At 42.8% G+C, this 23369-nt stretch overlaps 1 protein-coding gene across 7 annotated transcripts in view; it reads right to left on the reverse strand.

Moving 5' to 3' along the window:
- Positions 1–23369, reverse strand: part of TEDC1 (tubulin epsilon and delta complex 1) — a 62945-nt gene that overhangs the window by 36266 nt on the left and 3310 nt on the right. For 4 of the 7 annotated variants that reach the window (XM_015869483.2, XM_015869488.2, XM_015869482.2 and 1 more), the window contains exons 3-5: positions 20912–21114; positions 8588–8758; positions 2323–2421 (exon numbers count right to left, since the gene is read on the reverse strand). In XM_015869483.2, coding sequence (XP_015724969.1) covers positions 2323–2421; positions 8588–8758; positions 20912–21114 — 473 coding nt within the window. The remainder of the gene's footprint in view (positions 1–2322; positions 2422–8587; positions 8759–20911; positions 21115–23369) is intronic. The other 3 variants (XM_015869485.2, XM_015869486.2, XM_015869487.2) reach the window with 2 other exon arrangements.

Below are 23369 nucleotides of genomic sequence, written 5' to 3' on the forward strand. Positions count from 1 at the left end.
ACTCAAAAGAGAAAAAGACAGTTCACAGTTTTTGGGAAAAAAACATTTGGCAGAACGCTGCCATCTGCACCAGTACTGGAAACTAAGCCATTCAAATATGCATAATTCACTTAATCTTATGAAGATATCTGAAAATTAGGCTTTTTACTATGTTTTCCAAAGAAGCATCACTTTGCATACTGAGTATTATACCCATCTGGAACGCTGGCACTTGCAGTACCCTCGCCTTTTCAAGTCCATGCCACCTTGTTATACGGGACTCATCACATATACCGAGCATCTGAGTTCTGGAAGCTGCTTTTGGGAAATAGGTGTAAGGAGGGACAAAAACCATGAAGACTGCTCAAACAATCCAGCACTGGAGCGGAAACATGTTAGGGATTACAGCTGCTGGAGATGCAGAAACTGGAGAGGGAGCCTGGTCATCCACAGCTGCAACTCTGCCTCTGTCCCTCAGTGATCATTTAAATGGAGTATACCTCATTTTATTTAGTTGTTGCTTAATCCTGGGAAAGGTAGAATGAAACCTTAACAGATTAGAACTAAGGTTTAGAGGGTAGCTTTGTTGCTTCTTGACTGCAGCACCCTGTTTGAAATAAACACAGATTCTTTCCATTTTACCCTGAGCCTCTGCTGAATAGCGCACCTGAAGCAGCCATCGTGAGTGTGACTCCAGGTATGAGAGCAACCTCTCAAATAGGATCATCTCGCACTTCCAGATTGATGATTCTGACCCAAGAAAGCAAACAGCATGCAAGGAAGACTTCTGAAATGATTAATTAGTAGTACTGCCAAACCTAAATGGGCTTTATATCAGCGTCATTATGCTATACTGTAAGAGATTAGTGATGATTTCAGGATAAGGCTTAGCAAAAAGGTAGTTGCAAAGTCCTTTCATACAGTGTAGAAGCTTCTCATTCCAGCTCACCAGACCTTCCTGGATGTTTGCTAAGCTCAAGAGACTGTAAAGTATGGGCTTCAGAGGTCTGTGCTGCTATCTGTTCTGAGCTGCTGGGCAAACCTTAGGAAAGGGACTGTGAAGCAGAAATGAGAAAGCAATCTCAAGCTGACCTAACCACCTGCTCTACAACAGTTTTCCAGGAAAATGTTCTAAGCAGCTGAACCTAATCAAGAGGCTGGACGCAAACCATTCACCCAAGGAATTCTCAGTAATGAAAGATTAACGTGCCCTTTACTTTAGGGGGTTTGGACATGAGACAATCTCCCATCTTCTGATTTACTTTCCAGAATTACTTTCTGCGCAACATTTACAATACCCATTTCTACTCTTAAAGTAGCAGCAGGAAGAATATCTTCCTTGAGCAAACAGATTTGAACAGGCTGCAGGAAACTGCCAAATTCTGATCTCGTGAGGACCAAGCTTAAAATTTCAACATGATTTCAGTTACATACATGAAGAACTTCCACAAACTCAAATGTATTACATTGTATTAAAACAGGTGAATGGTACTACTTCAAACATTGAAATGTCTATGAATACAGAATATTTGAGAACAGCAAAAATATATACTTACAGGTAAACAATACACTAGGAAAAATTATGTTGCCTCGGGAGGTTCTGAAATAAAAACTATTTTGCTGTGTGAGTGACTGAGCACAGAGCAAGGTCACACAGAGAGTCATGGAATCTCCAACCCTGGAGGTACTCAGAAACCACCTGGATGTGCTCGTGGGCAGCTGGCTCCAGCTGACCCTGCTTAAACAGTGGGGTAGCACCAGGTGATCTCTCGAGGTCCACTTCCAACACAAACCATTTTCTAACTCCTAGGTTCTAAAACCTTTCAGAAAATAAGCCACACTACCAACCAAGAAGTAACCTGCTTGTACAATTTCTGGCAGTAACAAATCCAAGCATCAGATCTGCTTTGGTTCTCCTGGAGAGAGAAATCAGATCTCCTCCTATTACAACAGCCCACTCATGCAAGGTCAAATGTAGACACATCACCTAGGTGCCCCCAGCATGGTTACTGGCAGCAAGCAGCAGAACTCAGCCTGCTGCTCTATAACACATTTATTCTACAAGCCTTTTCTTCGCTGGTAATTTCATTCAGATCTCTCCCTACTGCTTGTCTACCAGCTTTTACAAAACCCAGACCAATACCTCTGTATCTCCTATGCTTATTCAAACAAGGGAAAAAATACTTGGTAGGTACAAGTTGTAAAGGAGGAGACAGACAGACAACTCTGCAATGTAAGCCTCTATTTCTGTTAGGAATGGTTAAAAAAAGAAATGTAGTCTTTTGCTGACCAACGTTTGTCTGAAGAATACTAAGTATCAAAGGATTACAGTACAAGCATTACCTGGCTGTAGTTCTCCGGATGTCTGATGAGATCTGTTTCTGTGACAGAAAAATGTCCAAGGGCCTGGTCCGTATGAGAGCCACTAGTGAATAAATGGATCTGGAATAGATTAAAGTAAAAGACATTTGTAATTGTAAGGACCAGATAATTAACATTGCCCTTAGCTGCCATCCAAGAGCTTGCACTGATGCAACAGTGACGTAAACCAGTGGTTACATGCCCATTGCAAATAGCAAGTCCAAATTAACTATGACCACCAATACAACAGAGCTTTGTAAAAGAGCCTACCAGAACCCACAGTCACACACCACGAAACGGACCGTCCAGAACTGTTACCAGAAACACATGCAGGAATTGCTCCTGCTGCTACCGCAGTAAAGGTGAATGATTACTCTCTCTTTCACATCTCAGTCTTTTTCTGTACTCTGTACACAGCCGTATACATAACATGAGAGGAAAAAAGCATTATCATGGACAGCACAAGTCTTAACAGAGGTAAAGGATGCCCTCACAGAATAACTGCTGACTTCTTCCTTTAAAACAGAACACGCTACCAAGTTACGGCAAGTTTCTGTTCTGCTGCTATATATTCTTGGCTTTCTCTTACTGGGACCTTGTCCCAGCTGCACTGGTGATGGTATCATCAATTATTTGATGAAGAAGCTTCCCAACTTAGTCAAGGGAACAATAAAAAGCAATTCGTCCTATTCAGAGCTGATCCCTTTGTTACTGTAATAACTGCAGCTGCCAAACAAGATAGCAGCGCGCATTTGTCAGAGAATCGCTCATATTTCATTAATATTTCTGCCAGAAGACAGAGAATGTTTCCTGCTTTTCTTCCTTTATTCTAATATGAACTTTATCATACACTTGGGTATTGACAACTATTTTAAAGCTGACAGGCACTGGGCAATTATCAACCCTTCTCTGAAATTTCAGAATATTTTAGCATTCCTTTCCCCCAAACTCACTCCCGGTGACAACCATCTGTCACATGTGCAAAGCTATGCAAGTTTAAAAATATAAAAGCACCTCCCCGCACAACGTCCTTCCTTTCCTTTCAGCTCGCCATGGCTCTCCCAGCTCCACTCCCATGTAACCACAACAGCAAAACCTTTGGGCCACAAGCACCAGAACTGAATTTCAAGCCCTCTCCAAAGGTATGCTGCAGCCACGCTACCGGCTGGAGCTCAAAACAAATACTGTAAAGCTGTAGCAACAGAGGAATAAAGTGTTCCTCCGAGACCAGAATAGATGGATGCTGGCACAATCCAGCATGTGTATTTTTACAAGCTGTTATTGGAAAAAAAAAAAAAATCACATTCTGACTAAAGATGAAGCAGGGCTTAAAGAGAGAAGGAATACCAGGACAAAAGTTACAGGTGAACGGTGAGAGGCAGAGGGCATGTGTAGCTGATGCTGTATGGAACCAAACAAAGAGGAGGCAGGTCTGACTGAACCTTACACAACCTCCTCTGTCTGAGAGCACAGGCACAGCTTTCAATCCTGGGAAGCGTCCAGGACTAACTCATAAATGTCCTTGAGTTCAGCAATATCAACGGATCAATTCCTCTGAAAGAGAGGTGAAAAGGGGACTCGATCATAGCTTACATGCATTTGCACTGAGGAGATCTGTTGAGGTCTAAGGGCAGAGTCACATTAGGAAAACAAAGCCTTTCAGATGCTAAAATAACCCTCAAAACTACCAGTGTAGCCATTCACAGCAGATTCTTCATGCCAAGACTGAGAGGCATCCAACAACCACAGTTCAGCTCACTCATAAATTACTGATAATGAAGTCATCATCCACCATCAGTCTCTGCCCTCTGCTGTTCAGAACGTGGAGGCTTTGTCCACATCCCTTCACCCCAACACAGGATGCACAGATAGCACCAAGCTAACCCACTGTAACACAACTTATTTTATACTACTGATCTTTGAAGAGGCACAAGAACCCACTCCTTTCACAGGAGGTATTTCACAGTCCTGCTTTGCATTCGCAACTCCTGCTGTTACAATTCCCAAGAACATTATAGAACCATTATTGCCATTTTGCCACAATCTGATAAAACCACTTATATTCAAGTCTTCTTCTATTGTCCATAATTCCATTGAACATCATTTTATTCCTACTAAAATATGCCCACAGTCTACAATCAGATGCTTAACAAAATTCACCTCTGAATTCAGGCTAACCCTCTCCTATTTCATTTGTAATTTCTGTCCTAGTCTTTAGCAGAGGGAAGACAGCTGAAAATACCCACAGGAAATCCATCAGCTTTGCAGAAACTCTGCTATTTCTTTTTACATGCTGATTGTGGCATAATAGCATTTAACAGACCTGAGGAATAAAAAAGCCAATTTCAAACTGTTTTTCTGAAACTATGCAAGGCTTCTCCTTCACTTTTGTTGTGTTTTGTGTTTTTTTTTAAGGCCAAGTGGCAATTCAAGGCCTAACAAAAAACAGCTTCTCTCTCCTATGAATTCGAGGGGGATCAAAAGGCAGGCAGATAGATATTCCACTGGCACTTGAGAGGAAGAATAGAAGAGAAGGAACCAAGAGGCGTGCCTTAATATGGTAATGTATCCCTCATGCTTCCATGTATTTGAATGTCTATCAGGTAAATAAGTACTACTGAGAATTTGGAAGGAATTATGCTAGTATTGCTGTATTATACTTTCAAAGCAGGCAAACCTGCCCATGTTGAAAAGCTATTATAATGTTATTCAACAGCTCACAGCCTCAGGCTGCAAAACTCCTCAGCAACAGAGAGGTTACGGTTTCCCTGAGGAAGTCTCCTTCCTACAGCAGGGCACGTAGGTGTCTGGAAGCTTTGCGTGCCTTGGGGAGCTGAAAGCACTGAAAAGCAGCTAGCAAGCTAGCAGAAGGGCTGGCAAAGCAGAGCAGCAGGCAGAGCACCTAACAAGCAGCTCACACCATGACTGGCTCCAGCTCCAGGAAGGCTTCACTCCCCAATGCTTCAAACTGCTCACTGCAGAACTTTGTACTATCCACCTTAAGCAGCTGCAGACAGGACAGATGACACAGGGCCCCCAGAGAACCCATACCACACAGAGGAGGATTTCAGCTATCATCTGTGTACTTTAGAGAATGAAACGCCATTTATTTTTGCCCATTTCACCTTGTATCTCCCTCCTACCACTCCTTTTCACTTTCTCCAGGCAATACAGCACTATTTCATTACGATGTGAGTCATCATTTGTAACCTGAAAGTACACGTCCCTGATCACCCAAGCAATTCGATGTTCTATTTTTTCACAAAGTCACAGACAAAAAAGACCTCTGAAGGTCCTCAGTCCAGCCCCTTGCTCTAACAAGGACTACTGCCAACATGTATGTGTGTTCTGCAAGCCTCTAAGGATGGACATCATTCACTGCCTCTGCTGACCTGCTCCAACACTGCCTGCCATCCCAGAGAAGATTATTCTAACATATCAGAACCTGCCCAACTACAACCTGAAGCCCTTTTCCCTTTTGCCTTTTGCTACTACTGGGAACACACAACCCTCCCTGCATAACTACCTGTCAACAAGCCCAGCTCCCTCAGCTGCTTCTTGGTGGTCATGCCTTAACCAGCCCTTCACCATCTTGGTAGCTTCTCGCAGGATCCCATGTACGATCCATGTTTCCAGAAGCAATACCCTGATAAGCAATGCTGATAAGACAGGATGGCAAAGCAGTCATTTCCTGAGTGGGAATATATTTTCCAAGTGTGATGCATTTTTCTCAGAAAGTCCCAAATAGAGAATATGGTATTTTCGAGCTTGTGTGAGTCACAGAACAAAATACGTGGAAGTGTCACCACTACTTGGCAAAAGCTACAGCTCGTGATCAGAGTAAATAAGGCTGTTCCACAGTTGAGATACATAACCTGGTAAGTTATTAAACAGAGTAAGCAAGAACCATAATTATCATTTCATAGAGAAAGTCCTCTAGATCTGGCATTACAACTGAACAAGCTAACGCTTGTTAGCCTATTGCACGTTGTATTTGCTGTTTGTGTGAGGAAAGCAACAACTCACATATAGGTCATATCAGTAAGTTCAGTCTTCTAAGACAGAGCGGATTCATTTAAAAGTTTTAAAGCTAAGTTAATGCAGTAGCACAGACTCTCCGTAAGAATCAGAAAATGCAAATAGTTGTTTATGCAGCTGTTCAACTGTACACAGTGTGTTTTGTGTGGCTATAAAAGTTAACATTAACATGGCACTGCAATGAAGTCCTTTCCAGTCACTTCTGCCTTTCAATTTTCTTGCTTTTAATTCAAACTAAAATATAAATCAGAGCACTGCACTTTATTATAGCTCTGAAGAGAACTCCCACAGTTGCACATACGTATTTGAGCACACATAATATCAGTGTGTGATCACAAATGGAGGAGCTGGGCTCCAATCAATCCTTAGATGTATGTATCTGTGATGGCAGTTGATGGCAGCCCTCTGCATATACCACAGAGCACAGTCTGAACGTAAGAATTATCAGCAGCACAGCTTACTGCTTTCAACCTAGTCCAGCAATGACTGTGAAGGCAGCAACGGCAGCATGGGGAAACTGGATGAACAGAGAAACATTCCCCCTCCTGCTTAGTCTTGCAGACTCTGAAAGCCACAGTCTAGGAAACTGCATAATAACTAGCCTGACTCAAGTTGTTTTCTGCCTGCACCAGTCTTAATGTGAATGAACATTTTTCCTCCAATTGCCAGAGGGGAAAAAAAAAAAGAGTCCAAGTTTATTTCAAAGTACAATCCCCATAGGAGGTCATCATCTTCCCTGTCAACACTTTAGTATGTTGCCCATTCAGCACTTCATTTCACCCCAGACAGTGAGAGGATCTCTGTTCTCAAGGCCCCAGCTCTGACCTGCTCTTAATTCTACCTTGCTCTCATTAACTGCAAACTGAGGTATCGAGGCTGCCTAATGATTTGTTCCTGCCAAGTAGTAGATAAATCAGAGCACTGATGATGACTTACGGAATATTTGCCTCACCTACTATAAAAATCAGCGTACCTCAAATAGAGGTAGCTTATCAAGGGGAGAACACTTCATTTGAGTTTTACATCATTAAGTCACCTCTCCCAATAGCATTGCTGTCTGTAATCTCAGTGCAAAAGCCAAGGACTGCACCTGCACTTAAGGTGAATTGCTATCCTCCTTTGCAGCTCAGAAAAGCACATTCACAGTGGGCAATGAGAAGCAAAAGGTTATTTTAGATGCTGCACACACAGCACCTGATCTTTCCCCAGGGCTGTCAATCAGACATCTTCCCCGGCAATCAATTCATGTAAAGAACAAAATGTAACCTCATTATAGTTTTCAGCCTTGCTCTGTCACACACAGGATTAAAGCAAAGAAGGTATCTTCATTCAAAACCCTCTTGTTCTGATTCTGACGACCTGCTGATATGCTTTCTTCGAGGAGAAACTGCTCAAATCTGTTCTGAGTCTTGAAAAGATTATTTGTCAGGCCTCTGGGCACGATACCAAGTGGCTCCATGGAGAAGGAGAAGAAGGCAGGAGAGGTTAGGGAAAACACTACTGAATAACTTTCAGAACTATTTTTTTGTTTTACAATTTTTTATCATCTGTTATTTTTGTTAAAACTTGTCTCCAGAGTCACCACTGCTGTCAAGTTTGGGACTGCAGGTTGCATCCATCTTAAGCAGACACAGTGCTTCTCAGACATCTGCATTGGGATGGGCATACAAACACCATACACAAATGGGAATAGAACTAGAATCTCAGCCAGGTAGAGACTGAACATTTCCCAATTTAGAAGTTGTTTTTTGTATTTTTGTTCAGATGCTCCCTAGTACTTCAGAAAGGGAAACTGCATTTTATTTTGCTGCTATGACAGAATTTTGCTCAGAATTTTGAGTGCACATTTGTGATGAACTAACATTTGAGTCACTCCTTGTCTCTGGGAGCCAAATGCTCTGTCTTGCTTCTACCAGACATTTTCTAAGGCAAATGGAGACAGCCCACCTGGTTATGGAAGTGACTAATGTGCCAACCTGCGAGGGAGACTTTTATACAGCAATTACAACCTTATGAACACGGTACGTACTTCATTTTCTCATGGTTCTGCCTCATTTGGGAAAGGTGGGGGTATTATTATTTAGAGTAATTCACTTTTAACTATAGAAAATGCCAAACTAGCAAACAAGAATCACTTATACGTTCAGCACTAGCTGACAAGGCATTTAAATAATAAACAATGCCACAGTGGGTTAGAAGAACCATTTACCTTATGTAAAAGCTTGCAGTGCTCTTGGTGCTGAGCATGCAGACTCCGCCACTGGAACCTCAGCTTCCCATTTAACCACTGAAGGTATCGAACATCGACTCTGCCCTCCAGCCCATACTCAGGTGCTATCTCAGTTGTATCCCTCCCGCTGTGAGTCAGATCATCTTCACACTAAAAGCAGAAGAGAACACCAAGTTAAACAACTCCAACATTTTCAGATCACTCAGCAATGAACACAGGCTAAAGAGGTAAAAACTTCCCTAAAATTCAGTACTCTGGAATAAACACCAGCTTCACCGCTAAGATGCAATGGGCTTTCTTCCTCTCCAGTCTTTCATCTTCCATACCCAGGAAGACACAGAGTGATCCTGAGACATTAAGCATACTCTCTATTCAGATGGATGAACCACATTTTGCCTAGGTCCAGGAAGTCAGAGAACATAAGAAACAGATTTAGTTCCCGCAGTATCTTTCTGAAAGCGCTGCTGTACTAAGTGACCCAATTTTAGAAATCAATGCCTTATATAGGGACAAAACTATGGGCCTTTACTTACCCAGCTGTTCCCTTTTACCCACCTAGCATTTATCTTCTTGTAGAATGGGGATAAAGAAATAACCACCCAGCTGACACTGCTCGGGAGTCTGCAGGAACATTTTCAGCCTCTGTAACATGGGAGTGAACCTGAGGGGCAACCGTCCCATAAAGCCTTGTTTTGCCTTTTCTCTAGAGTAATTTGGAAGGGAGAATAAGAGCGTCCCCTCATCCAGCTTGTCCCATTTTCCTTCTGCAGTAGCAAATAAACAAGTAACAACACTTTCACCTTGTGGATGTAATTTTGCCTTGGCTAATTGCCTAACGTGAAACATTTCTGCTGTATCACCTCCCTAAGGAGCACAGAGGGAACCCCACCTTCCCCAGCCTCTTGGACAAAGATCCTTCGCATCTCCAAATAGGCCGCTCCGTTTTCAGCTAAGACTCTGCTAAGTGAATAAGGGAGGAAGGCATGGGTTGGTTTACCTCTGATGACAGTAACACCATTTAACAGGTGAGCTCTCAGCTTCATTCAGTCTACAGAAAGTACACACAGTGAACACAACCTGTAAATCCAAATGTTGACTACAGGGTGTTATAAGAAGTAGAAATAGCACAGACCTGCAAAGGCCTGCTAAGGGGCTTCAGGACTGGTGATGTCCAGCTAAGGAAGCACGACCCAGCTGTTGGATTCTCAAGACCTTTCTTTAAAGTAGAAATTTCAAGTCTACTTGAAACATGACTGTTTTCAAGAAAACAGTAGAGCAGATATTTGTACCCATAGACCTCAGTGGTATTTAAACATATGTGCTCCCCTGCTTCACAGACATCCGCATTCAATAAAATCTCCTACAAATTCAGTTGGCAGGCAAAGCTTGAATATAATTCCAGTTTGATTCCTAAACTAAAAATGCAAACTGCAAAAATGCAAAATGAAGAGAGCTTAATTAATCTTGCTTTAAATGCAGATTTCAGCAGATGTGCATCTGTAACAATGATCAAACAACCCCCTAATGCTTGCTTTGACCTATTGCCTCGGTTGACAGTGCCTCTAATACAATGAGTGTTCCCATTATTTATAAGCACAAAAGTGCTGGTCTGGTCACACAACAAAATGTATCAAGATTACAGGGCTTTTTTTCCCTTTGTTCCATGGCTCAGATAAATATGTGCTATAAATCACAGCAGCACAGGGTTCATAAAGGGCTTTTCCTTTTAAAGGCACAGATGTGTCTTCAGAGAAAACAAAGGAAAAGGAAAAAGACTATCCCCTTTGTGTCAAGTGCAATGTCACTCTTTTTCCTCAGGTGCCATCAGCTTTTTGCTTCATAATAAAAAGGCACTGAGTCCTCGGGCACTGCAGGCCCAGCTACAGTATCTATGTGCTTCAATGGCCCCGTCACCATCAGGCAAAGATTCTGGACTATGACTCTGTATAGATACGGTTACCAGGTTGTCCCTAAACATGAGCCAAGAGGCTGGGTGTTAGTAGTACACCGGAGAAAACACAGATGTAAACAGCACTAAAACACTGCAAACAAGCAGCCAGAGAGCCACAAGGTCAAAGGCCTTTGTCCTCCTCTTGTATTTGGGATTCCCAGACTGAAACACTCATTTTCCATTATCCGCAGTTCAACTCCAGCTCTCCTGGATTAGAGGTTTGAGAATGGCACAAACACAGCTCTCCTGGGGATTCATTTCAGGAAGGAATGGCATTAGACTCAATTGCTTTGGCAGCAAAATGACAAACACCGTGCAGAGCTAATTTTATTGTAGCGACCTGCCTTATTAATATTAAAATAAGGAAGCTAGTCAATGCATTTTTTAACAGGAACTCTATTATTTATTTCACAAACTGCACAAAAAATTTACTTTTGCTATGAAATACTTACCCTGTCATAAAGTAAACAAGGTAAAAAAAAAAAGAAAAAAAAGAAGTATTGCATATTATACTGTGACCTCAATTTCCTGAGCCATCTCTACCATCTAAGACTATTCACTGCTCTCCCAGAGAGAGAGAAATCACTAAAATACCAACCCAAGCTAGGGTCTTAGCTTCAAATACAACTGTGAATTTATCTAATCTGTGCAGTGATTTGGGCACACACCTACACTTACTTCTGATACAAAGAAGTGCATGCTATTTACCAAAGCCATGACGAGAGCAGCCCAGCAGCCACCCAGAGCTCCTAACAGCTTCCTCTCACTTGGGCAGCTCCACACCATCTCTTGGAGGGATCAGTTCAGAGTCATGTATCAGAAGAGCTTTTTGCTTATAAACAGTTAGTTCATGTTTCTCTTTGATTCTGCTTCAGACAGGAACTGCAGCTCCAGAACCACAGGCTTGCAGAACAAGAAACACATTAGAATGTACGCATACCTCACTGCAGTGTTGGAATCTTTTCCAGCTGGTGACACCAGAGGTAGTCATGTCCAACTGGACAACACAGACTCAGCAGAGCACCTGGGATTAGCACAGCTGTTAAGCAGAAGCCAGAATGAAGCATAAATGCACCTCAGGTTTGGTCAGAGCTAAATACAGTCATGAGAATTCAGTCTCCAGCACCACAAGCTTTGCCCTGAGCATTCCTCCCCAGGCTATTTCATGTCCAGTTGTTATGAGAAAAAAAAAAAAGATACCAGATCATTCCCAAAACACGCAAATGCACAATTACACAAGGCAGCAAACACAAAAAGAGCCTACAGTTCTCATGGCAAAGGCACTCGGTGCCAGTGAGTCAGAGTCATAAAGCACAGTGGACCAAAAGGGGCCACCAGATATATATAAAAGTACTTGGAGGAAACAAACAAGGGGAGGGAGAAAGGAGGATGAGAAAAAGACACATGGACATATTAAGTCTATTTCACATTCCATGTATCTGAGCAAACCTCTTGTATGTGATTTGATCAGAGAGAAACTAAAGGTTAAAAAGCTTCAGCATATGGCAGAAATAAAGCTTTTCCTTTTGCTTTGAGATACAAAGCAATCCCTTCTTACTGGAAACGAAGGAGCAACTCTACCCACAGTGGACGAAGATAAATTAGACAAGTTCTTTGCCATATAAATAGTTCAAAGAACAACCAACACAAGCAGCAAGGTGAGGAGGGAGCATTTTTCACTATAAGCTCCATTTGAGGTATGCGAATTTACTGTTCTAGTGTGGGGATGACCACACTATACTGATACATCTGGAATAAATTAAACACCAAACATTGTTTTAATGGAAAATCCATACAGCTTTAGGTGAGACTTCACAATATACAACAAGTAGTACCTTAAAGAAAACCCCACGCTGTGCAACTTGCTCACTTCAACATCTTCCCAAATCATACAGATACATTTAATGCTGACACACACTCGCACCAATGTGGTTACCACTCTGAAGAAACAATGCACTGCTTTATTCCGCCCGGTGAGCCCAAGGAACAGGTCCATGCTGTCTGCACTATTATGAACGCAGGGCTACAGCAGGGCTGCTTCCCATGGAAGATGCTCTTTTGCAACCATGAGCTGCCATCTGTTGGTAAGTGAAGGGCGGTGGCAGTCTCTGGTTCAGCCCCAGCCTGCTGCAGCTTTTCTCCATACTTCTTCCAAATCCCCCAAAGGCCCAGCTCTGTGCTTCCATATTTGGACAGCCACCAAACAGCTCTTCCCATGGAGACACAGCCTTGTTGGAGCACGCTTAGCATAGGGACACATGCACCAAGCCATATCCCCAATGGGCAGCAAACCTTGAGTGGTGCAGCAGAAAGCAACAGTCAGCTAAACCCTCTAACGTGTGCTCCCCCAGGTATTCACTTCCACCAAAGGTAACCTGTGCCTAGATAGAAACTAGTTACTCTCAAATCTCAACTACAGTACACACACAGAACCTCATATCCCAAAGGAACACCTCTAGATTGCTCACTGCAGGGCTTGCAAAAGGCAAAACAGTCATATAAATCACAGCAATAAAGCGCTTCTGTAAGCTTCTACTGAGAGCTCATTCTGAACTGCTCATAACTCAGACAATGGTTTGCATGTGACATAACATATGTTAACCAGTGTAATTACGCAGCTTTAAATAGGTAGGTGTTTTGTTTGGTTTTTTATTAAACGCTGTAGCTAAGAATACCAGATTATCAAACATACAGTCCTAATTCAGCCATATATCTACCTGTGGGAGGAGAAAACATGAAAACGAACAGTTTGAATAGAGGGATGTGAAAGGGACAACACTATTTTCATTAACAGCTCCATCAACAATGCTAATTGACTCCCCTCCTAGACACAGAAGGACCCAGACTGCTGGGTCCTTGCTGTGTGCATGGAAAGATTGGTGCTGTAAGAAACCAATGTGCCAACTAAATATCCAGATATTAGCACAGAAGAGTCCGTTTTCCATTTAAAAAGGAAGTGCTCATAGAGTAGAAGTGATGCTCGTAGCATATTTGGAAGCAAGATTTCAAAAAAGAAAAACTGCTATGTTTCTGCAAGACCTTTTAGCTTTCAAATTTCAATGTCTTCTGTAAAAACTACTCTCCGTGGCACTCCCAAGAGCTCTGCTGGTATCTCATTGGCAAAGAGTGAAAAAGAAGATGCTGAGGGAAGGCAAAATGCGAGCACAGCTCCTGTTTCTTGCTGCCTTGTTCAAACAAGCCTGCCTGGCAGTAGCCAAAAGCCTGAGGCACCAGAGCAAGTCATACATCCCAACCCTCCTTGTTGTTCAGAAGGCCTCATTTAGAAGCTCTGCATGAAAGAAAAAGCACTACGCCTTTAACACAGCACAGCAGCACAGCAGCATTACCCATCTTTGGAGCTACAAGGTCAAGGGTGTAACACTTCAGCCCCTAAAATAACTGCATTATGGATCCTGATGAAACAAAGAAGCCAAACACGCTGAAACAAACACATGGCAAGGCAAACCTGAACCTGCAGAACACGACGTTTTGCAAGGCTGAACAAATTGCAGTACAGATAATGCCTTGCACTGCACTTCCTCTGCCTGCAGCTGCAGCCCTGTTTGCTCACATCCATTTAGCTCCACTGTGGGAAGGCAGCTTGACAGGGGGCATCCAGTGAGAGAAAGAAATGCAGCATGCTACATCAGCAGGGAGCCTGAAGGAAAGGGGCCAGGAGGAGAAGAAGCAGTAACTGCCTTGGACCAGAGGTAAGGCAGAGCTCTGCCATATATAGAAGGCTTGCCATGTCCTCCTTTGTACGTCCATGTTGATCTCCTCAGGAATAAGTGCATTCCTTCCACAGACCCTGCAATGAGAGTTAACCCTTTTCACTTAGGAAGGGACAGATTTTCCCATTTAAATAAAAAGGTCAAAGACAACTGGAAGGCACCAAAAGGCACTGCCCACTCCTTGCCAATGGAGGGCAGGAGAGACACCAAAACCTTTATAACATCACTCCCGTTTCCTCAATACCTCTTCTAGTAAAGAACAGAGCACCAGCTGCACCACTGTGCCCTCATATTTGCACTCAGTACTCACCATCCTCTCCACTTGTGAAAGCTCAAATGACTCCCAGCGACTGGGGGTAGAACCCCATCCAAAACCAGCCATAACATCACAGGCTCAAGTAATTCTGCATTTATTTGAAATCCAGACATTACCCAAAGAAACAGCAAGTTCAATAAATGATGACTGCGAAAAGCCTAAATTACACGTCTTTTTGATCATTTCTGACATTGCTTTTAGAGTGCTTTAACTTGACATGGCGCCTGAGAAAGTCGTAAGAGTGTATTCACTGTGTCAAGCAATAATAAATGTTGTTAACTAAAAATCTTCCAGTGCTTTCTGGCAAAGAATTAGAGGAGAGAAAATCTGCAGGAGAACATTTAGGGATCCTGTGCCCTCTATTTAGGTTTCAGGATCTTAAAAAGTGTTCATTAGCAGCTACTGTAATATGGCAGTGGTAGTAGCAAAAGAGATAAATGGTGAGAGTTTCAAGTAAGACAGGAGGTTGAATAAAGCAGAAGCGTTAAGCACAGGGAATAGGGGAGGCAAATCAAAAAATGAAAGCCGACAGGCTCATATAGGCTGTACAGATCTGGAAAGTAATTATGATTCCAAGTTAGAATCAATGTGTTAATAAAATTCCCTACTCTCCATGACATTGTAATACATTAAGAAGGGGAAAAAGCAGCAAACTGATATTTACTGACACTGGTGTTAAAGGTGCCCTGGTTTTTTGCTGGGAAGTAACATCAGGCTTGGCTACCGCCTTCATGCTTTGATATAGTAATGTGGTTTAAGAACAGCCATGCTGGATGAGATTTCTGTAAGAGAAAGGCATTTCAACAGCAAGATGAGCAACCGGGCAGAAGGCTCATGCTATAATGAAAATAGCCAGTGAGCCAAGTCAAGCTGTGACAAACAAAAGGGGAATCAAATTGCAAACCCAAGAGTCAGAACGCACGTTTAGTTTCATTCTCCCAGTAAACACTACAAGTACTGAAACTAAGTTCACTTTGGCATGCTAGAAAGACGTACACAAATTCTAGCTACAATAGCCATAATAGCTCTGTTTGTTAATTACTATGCATTCACAAAAGGGGAGAGGAGTCCAATTTCACACAGAGGACAAGAAGCAGGCAGAGGGAATTAGCAGAACCAAGAACAAGTATTTATACACCACATCATGGTGATAACGAGGGAAGTAACATCACTGCCCCCATCTAAAAACTCAACAGCCTTCTCATGTAATTAAATTACTGGGCACATAAATTAATTTCAGCTGCAGAAACAATGCCAGTACAGGCAGTATTCTTCCCAGGCACAGAAGGAATTCTGGCTCACAGTGCACTGCTATTACCTGTACAAGCCACCGTGCAGATTTGAAAAAAAAGCCATGATGTGCTAAAAAAGCAAGTTTATATCAAACAATAACCTGCTTCTGAAATAAATGGAAAGACAACATGAGAATTCTCCAAGTCTACGGGTTCAATGAAAAACAAAATGAGCAACAGAACTCACGTTGTTAAGGCTCTATAACCTGTTTTAAGGTTCATAAATGCTATATTTTATTGTTATTATCTTGCCTTTCACTGTGGTCAGCCAGTGCTTCCAACAAGTTTCTCCTGAGGTCCTCCTCCTCCTTCTGTTCCTTCTCAAGTGAAGATCACTCAGTTGTACCAGGTGTGGTCAATGACAGGTTAGCTGGCTACAAGCACAAACAGTTAAGCTACAGAGACCCAGTGTAACTAGCAGAGTTCCTCCAAAGGACACAGAAACCCTGGTTTCATGGAGGAACCTATATAGCTCCAGTACTCACAAGTCTCAACTAGGGAGAAATGGTGGCTGCTGCAAAAGCACTGGGTTTGGTTGTGAGCTCTCATAAACACCTCAGGGCAGACCAGAAAATCCACCAACTTTATAGGAAAGGACACAAGAGGAAGAATCCCTCAGATGTGGTGGGTTTTTGTTTGTTTTTAAATTTTCCCTTGTACTCCAGGATTTCCACGTGGAATCAATGAACAGCACTCGAGATTATTCCTCACGTCACCCAAAGCAACTAAAGATGCTAAATTCAACATCTCTGCAGTACTTATTTGAGACAGAAATCCACAGAGGGTGTAAAAAGCCAATCCGTGTCCAACAACTAATTACCCAGTGATTTAAAGCAAAAACAATAGGCTAGAATTCCAAAATAGACACATTGTAAATCTATGCGAGCCTCCAATTCAGGCTGTACTCCAGCCTTTACAGGACCAACACAATTAATGATTTCCTCTAATTATTTTATTATTTCTAGTGTTGATTAGTGCAAGATTTGAGCTTCCACTGACCGCCTCTGCTGTCACCAACCTGCTGACGAAGCAGGGCTATCAATTCACAAATGAACTTGAACTACAGCAGCCGTGTGCCAGAGCCCAGCATACGCTACCTGCCCTTCCTCCTCCTCCTGTACAGCAATGAGGACTCCAGGCAGCTCTCTTCACTGTTTCCTCCACCCCAGCTCTCTAGTTCTACAATTCATAAGCTGAAGTAGAGCTGTGGATGGAAGGCTGCAGAGGGCAGCATCTCCCCCAGCACTGCAGGCTGATGCAGCCCACAGCAGGCATCCCAGACCATGGCACGGCAGCCTGCAGCACTGCCCTTGCAACAGAAATGCACTGGAGGCCACATAAGACAAGGTGCCCTGAAGGATTCTCCTAACACAACCAGGCAGTCAGCCCACAGGTACTAACATACCCACCCTTACCAACAACTACTCCAAGATCACTTTTATTTCTTAATTACATTAGATACATTGAGCACTACCTCCTACCACCGTAACTCCTTCATCATACTTTTACCACTACGTAGCTAACACTTTCAGATATCACTTAGCTTTTGACTCAGAAGATATAAGTGGCTGTAAAATTAGGTTTGTTGGACGCTTTTCCTAGCTCAGGATCTTAAGGCTCTGAATTCCTCACAGCGGTGGAGCACCACGTCCATCATGTGTCACGCATACCCTCCTCCCTCTATAAATAACAGGCTGAAATCCTTCAGATGGAAGTGTTCAATTTGCAGGAGAGAAAAAAAAAAGCATGTTGCTAAGGAACCATGGAGAAGAAAAGGCCATAGAGTGGTAATCTGGAATGAAATGAATTAATTTAATTGGCCCTTGATTTGTTGGGTATTTGGCACACTAGCAGCAATTTTGCTGTTGGTAGGCTTTGTTTCAAACACAGCCTGGAAGAACGGTCAGAACATCCCTGCACCCTTCATTTAGGGATTAGCCACATTCTCTCCTCTTCATACAACAGACCCTTCACACAACAGTCCACATTTGTGGATCTCCAACAGCATTTTAACCACATACGCATCCCTTTGAGCTACTGCTATGCTGCAGCTCCTGAGGCTCTATTTCTTTAGATGAAGACACAGAGGTGGGAGGCTTTCTTCCCATTTATTCCAGTAGACCAAAAGATGTGCTCTGTTAATAAGCACTGGCTTTCATTTGATTTGGCTTTGCTGACTTTGGCAGAGGTCTCAGCAGTGCACAGAACCAAACAGAACTTTGTGAATTGTTGTTTTGCAACATTTTCAAGAAAATATTTTCAATTGTTTATAATACATTTTAAAAAGTGTGGCAGAACGTTTTTCAGGCTCTTTCTCAGCTATGAGCTTCGGTTGCTTTAAATGAAGAAGAAAGAGAAAGAAATGCTCTTTTATGATCTTTCTTTAACTAGGTTTTTTTCAAGTAGTCCTGCCTTTTCCTTCTATTTATTCTAATAAGAGAGAACTACAACTGCAGAAACTACATCTCTGACGTGCTTAGAAACTTCTGTGCCATCTGTTATGTGTCTTCCAATACTTGAGTATCAGAAAAGCCCGCTATTTACCATGCACAAAGTGCCAACACTCCAATTGTTTAAGCTGTACTTTAACCCACGAGATGCCTGGTAACAAACTGACAATCTCACCTCTTGTAGCTCACTATGGTTTTAGTAGCTAAAACACTGTTCAGATTGATGAGTAGATACTAATGAAGATATCCCATAAAATAACGCTACAATAACTATCACACTTCTATGCAAACAACAGGATCTAGGGAGTGGTGTACAAGGAGCTGAACCACCTACAGTCTCCTTCACATCCACCCTTATTTCCTTAATTGTGCATTTCTACATCTTATCTTGCTTGGGTCTTACTGCTCAGATGTATTGGTTTTGTAATGCCTCACTGATCAGCTCCATGATAAGATCCTGGAAATTCTTTTACTTCTTCGTGGTACAGAACTTTCTAGATGAACACCAGACCAATGTTGTCATTAATACAGCAAGCTTTACATACATACACTAATTCCAACTCACACTCTATAAAACTTCTTATCTGGCTTATTAAGAAACTCCCTGGGTCTGTCTGCCTTTACAAACACTGGTTTGGGACAATTATTGGGGAAAAAACCATGAATTATGTCTTACATTCTTTTTGAGAAACACAGGTGAGCAGATTAGAATTGACATGAAAGGCACAACAGCAAACAAAATGGTTCGTGTATCTCTGTGTGGGCATATGAGATAACGTTGTATCATCACAGTTCTTTCATCTCATTCTGGAAAAGGCAAAAATCAGTCCTGCAGAGAAAATAATATGGCACTTTCCTACCTCCTGAATTCACTCTGTAGTCGCTGCTACACTACACTACACTCATCACTCTTTTATAATACAAATCATGTACTTAAAAGTAAAATAAAGCCTACTACCACACAACCAGAACAGGACCACGATGCTCACATTCACCACGAGTACCTTTCTCCCATGGTCTGGAGGTGCCCTTCTCATCACCAGAGTTCACCACCGCTCCCTTTGTTGTGACGCAAACAATGGCAGTGCATAAGTGAAGTCTGTTTTCCTCACAGTAGTGCTTATAATGCTGATTTAAAGGCAACTCTTCCCTTCTAATTGCTTTCCATTGAATTCCTTCTGTGGGTATTACACCTACACTGTAACTTCCTAAACTCTCTGCCATTGGTCACAAGTTTGTTGCCACAGCACCCACAGCAGTGAAATACAAAGACCATTGCCTACTAGAACCCTTCCTGATGTAGATTAGGTCTCAAGGTTTGGACTCCAGCTTGATTCTCAGTTTCTAAATTCCCCTGTGAAATAGGACTTTGGGTAGAAAGAAAGCCAAGCAGATAGATCTCCAGGTTCTCAACAGGAGCAAGTGCTAAATGGAATTCAGGTGGTAAATCCTCCCACTCAGGAGCAGAGGTTCTGTTTGTGGCAGGCTGGCCACCCCCAGTAGCAGCTGTAATGGAACTGCCCCTAAATAACATTAAAAGGATGCAGTCTAAAGGAGCACATCTACATGACCATGTAGAACACAAGGTAGGACCCATCACTTACAATACCCTTTGCCAAGGAATAAGACATGAGCTTATCATTCAGAACCAGACTTACCAGCAATTAACATCTAACAGATGAAGATGACTTCAAACAAACTTACATCCACCCAGAGGGACCTCAACCACATTAACACACTGTGGCAATCAGCATAAACTCAGTCTGTGTTACAACTGTGTTAAGTGCAGAGACAGTAAAAACATGGAAAAAAATACCATATTTGCTTCTCAGCTTCTTACTTTATATACCAAAGCAAATGTCTATATAGTAATGCATGCTCTTAAACACGAGGAACAGGTTGTAAAATTATAACATTTGTTAATACCACTTTTACAAGGCTGTGGGCTTGGGTTTTTGCTTTTTTTCCCCTCCTTGATCATGTACATTGCAGCCAGAGTACACACACTTATCCTGAAGCCTACTTTGGAGCAGGCTCTCTATATGCTAATATCTTTTTATTTATGGAAACACAAGCATACCTCATTGTACTCTCAAGGAAGCTACAAGGCCATTAGTTACCCCAACAATAGCAGCTGCCATTTGAGATACTGATGCTTTTTAATACTGTTTGCCTTAGGATTACTTGTTCCACCCAATACCAACAGCCCCAGAGTTCAGAAATGACCTGTTTGCCCACAGTCCCACACCTACAGTCTGGCAGCAGAGACCGACAACATTCACTTACCTCCACTCCTCCAAACTGGTCTCATCTACACTACAAGAAACCAAAAATCACAGCATTTACCAGGAATGAGAGTTTGAGAAAGAGGGGGAATTCAAATCATCGGCACACAGAAAGTTTAGGGAAGGGAAAGTAAACAGGTTCCAGATGTTGGCTTCTGCATTTTTACCTATTTTAAGCTAGGGTATTCATTTTTCAAGTTCTCAAGATACCACACAGTGTGCAGTGCATACTAGGGATAGCTCAGATGGATGAGGCAGAAGGACACAAGCATGCTCACCGTGCACACAGAGGTTTCATCCCCTGTTTTCACTCTGTTCCGAGCCAAAAGCCGTTCCAAGAGGTTCACCCTGTGCAGCAGCCAGGAGAATGCCAGCAGCAGCTCCCGACTTCCTGCTGAGCCATCCGAGGGGAGCTGATAGAGTTCTGGCCTGCCATAGCCATGGTACCACAGCGCCGATTTGACAAACCTAATTTGGGTATCTGAAAGGAAGAAAACAACTGAGAATAACACACTGTGGTACTCAGCACGCTCAGCCATTTGGTTCCAGAAACTGCTGCTACCTCTGAGAGTAAGATTTTTCAACCAAGCCTAAGGCTAATAGAGGGCAGCAGAGACTGGAACACTTTAATCAGCAAATTAAACAGGAAGAAGGTAATGGCTAAAAGACTTCTTAATGCCGCCCTGTTTGGACCTACAGGAACTACTGCTAAGGGAAAAGAGGAAATTCAAAGCTGAGATTGAGGCCAGTAGCGGCCTCTTGGAGATTAACAAAAGCAAAACAGATAAATAGCCATCCTCACTACACCAGGATTCCAACTCACCCATCCATTTTTTATGAGCCACCAAGCACGCTATGAATTAGTAAACACTCCGAGTCACTTGACTCCTGAATGAAACAGGAATTTGGAGATAGGAGTCTCAAATCTCTAAGCAGCAGTGGGCAGGCAGAGATAACACAACCTGGTGAGCAGCAATGTGTGCAGCATGGACTATTTAGCTCTCAGGAATGCTCCAATTCATATTCCTTCACACCAGCAAATTTTACCTGACAGCTACAAGACAGGCACTACAGAACTGTGAAATACTGAGGAAAGGAAGATAAAATTATTATAAAAACAGGTGCTGACCAGCAAGCCTCAGCTCTGCGCTGGGCAGTCAAAACTACTAGAAGAATTCAGACTCTACTGACATGGTAACAGGCTCGGGGCTGACCACTGCACACTATCTTGGTTTGGCTGGAACTAGAAGAACCTTGAGTTTGATACAGTTGAGACATTCTTCCAAAAGGAGGAGGAAAGCTTTTCATCTATTCTTTAAGGCTCCATAAAACAAAAGGTACACGCACACAGCAACAAAACATCCAGCCCCCACACAATCAGGGATTGTCACTGCTGTCCTTAATTAGCATACCCATTCATCATATTACACACTTGTCTGCCTGCTCCTTGGCCACTTGTGCTGAAGCCATCCCTCAGCAGTCACACGCACTGTAATCTCCCTTTGTCTGGCACTGGCTGCTGAAGCTCACAAAGCACAGCATGAGCGACTTCAAAACAAAAACAAAGGGGGAAAAAAACACACATCTCTCTCAAAAGGAATTCGTTAATTATGAGGGAATCTCGCAGTGAAAAGTGGTTGGTTTGACTCAATTTGAGAAATGTTAAGGGGCTCTTATCTAATGAAATAATACAAAGCCAAGACAGAGTGCGGAGCTATAACCCAATGTGACCTGTGCCAGCAACAGTATAGGAGCAGTGCACCACTGCAGCGGTGCTGAGGCTGGGAGAAACTGGTAGGCACTAAGAGCCATCGAGCCCTTTGTGTTTTGTGTTTGAACAACTTCAGGATTTAGGAGAACAGGGAGTGTGGATCCCTAAGGAGGTGCTCCTCAATGCAAATACAGAGCTGGAAATGCCATGCACATCACTGCATACCTAAGAGCAGGAGTACATGACTGACCACATGAAAGCTACAAATGAATTTCTGACAAAGATACTGACCACAGCTGAGGCAACTGTTTTTAAACCTCACTTGCTTCTGCACTACAGACAAACCCAGACACCGACATGACTCTGCTGTTTCTGCAGACTCCTATAAATCTGGCCATGGATATATCACAGAGGAGCACTCAGTTCTTAGGAATTTCATTTTGATCACCCTTGAACACTGTCATGTTATCTAAGTTTTCTTGCTTCCCTTTCCTTTTCTTTGCACATCTGTCATTGCCAAGAAGCACACTGCCCTAACAGGTAAAGGCAGAAGTACTCCATGGGGAAGGAGGATCATCAGTACTTACTCTTCTTCCCTCTTAAAGCAAATAAGCATGATGTGCTGCCATCTGCAGTTCAAGGAGCTCCCCAAGAAATCACCTAACAAAGAAAAGGAATAAAGAGCAAGCGAGGATTTTTGTTTGTTTTTCCCCCTTTTTTGTCATTTCCCTCCTCACTCAGGACCAGATGCACCAAGGCAATTCACTGCCTGAATGTGGCAGTTGCTCTGAACCTTCATCTCCCCATTTCACTTGTCTCCCTGCAACACCTTGCCCTCCTCATGAGAAGGTACTGCGGTGTGGGCACAAGGCAGCAGCTGTAGGTGTGCAGCCAAAGTGTGGATCAGGGGCTCAAGCAGCCTTTCCAGAAGGGCTGAATGACCTTACAGAAGCCACTTAGTTTTCCTAACCTCTGCAACATTCTGCCTTGTAAGGATATGATCCTCAGATAAAAGGCGCTCAAAA

Source organism: Coturnix japonica, chromosome 8 (assembly GCF_001577835.2).
Source record: "Coturnix japonica isolate 7356 chromosome 8, Coturnix japonica 2.1, whole genome shotgun sequence".
NCBI lineage: Eukaryota > Metazoa > Chordata > Aves > Galliformes > Phasianidae > Coturnix > Coturnix japonica.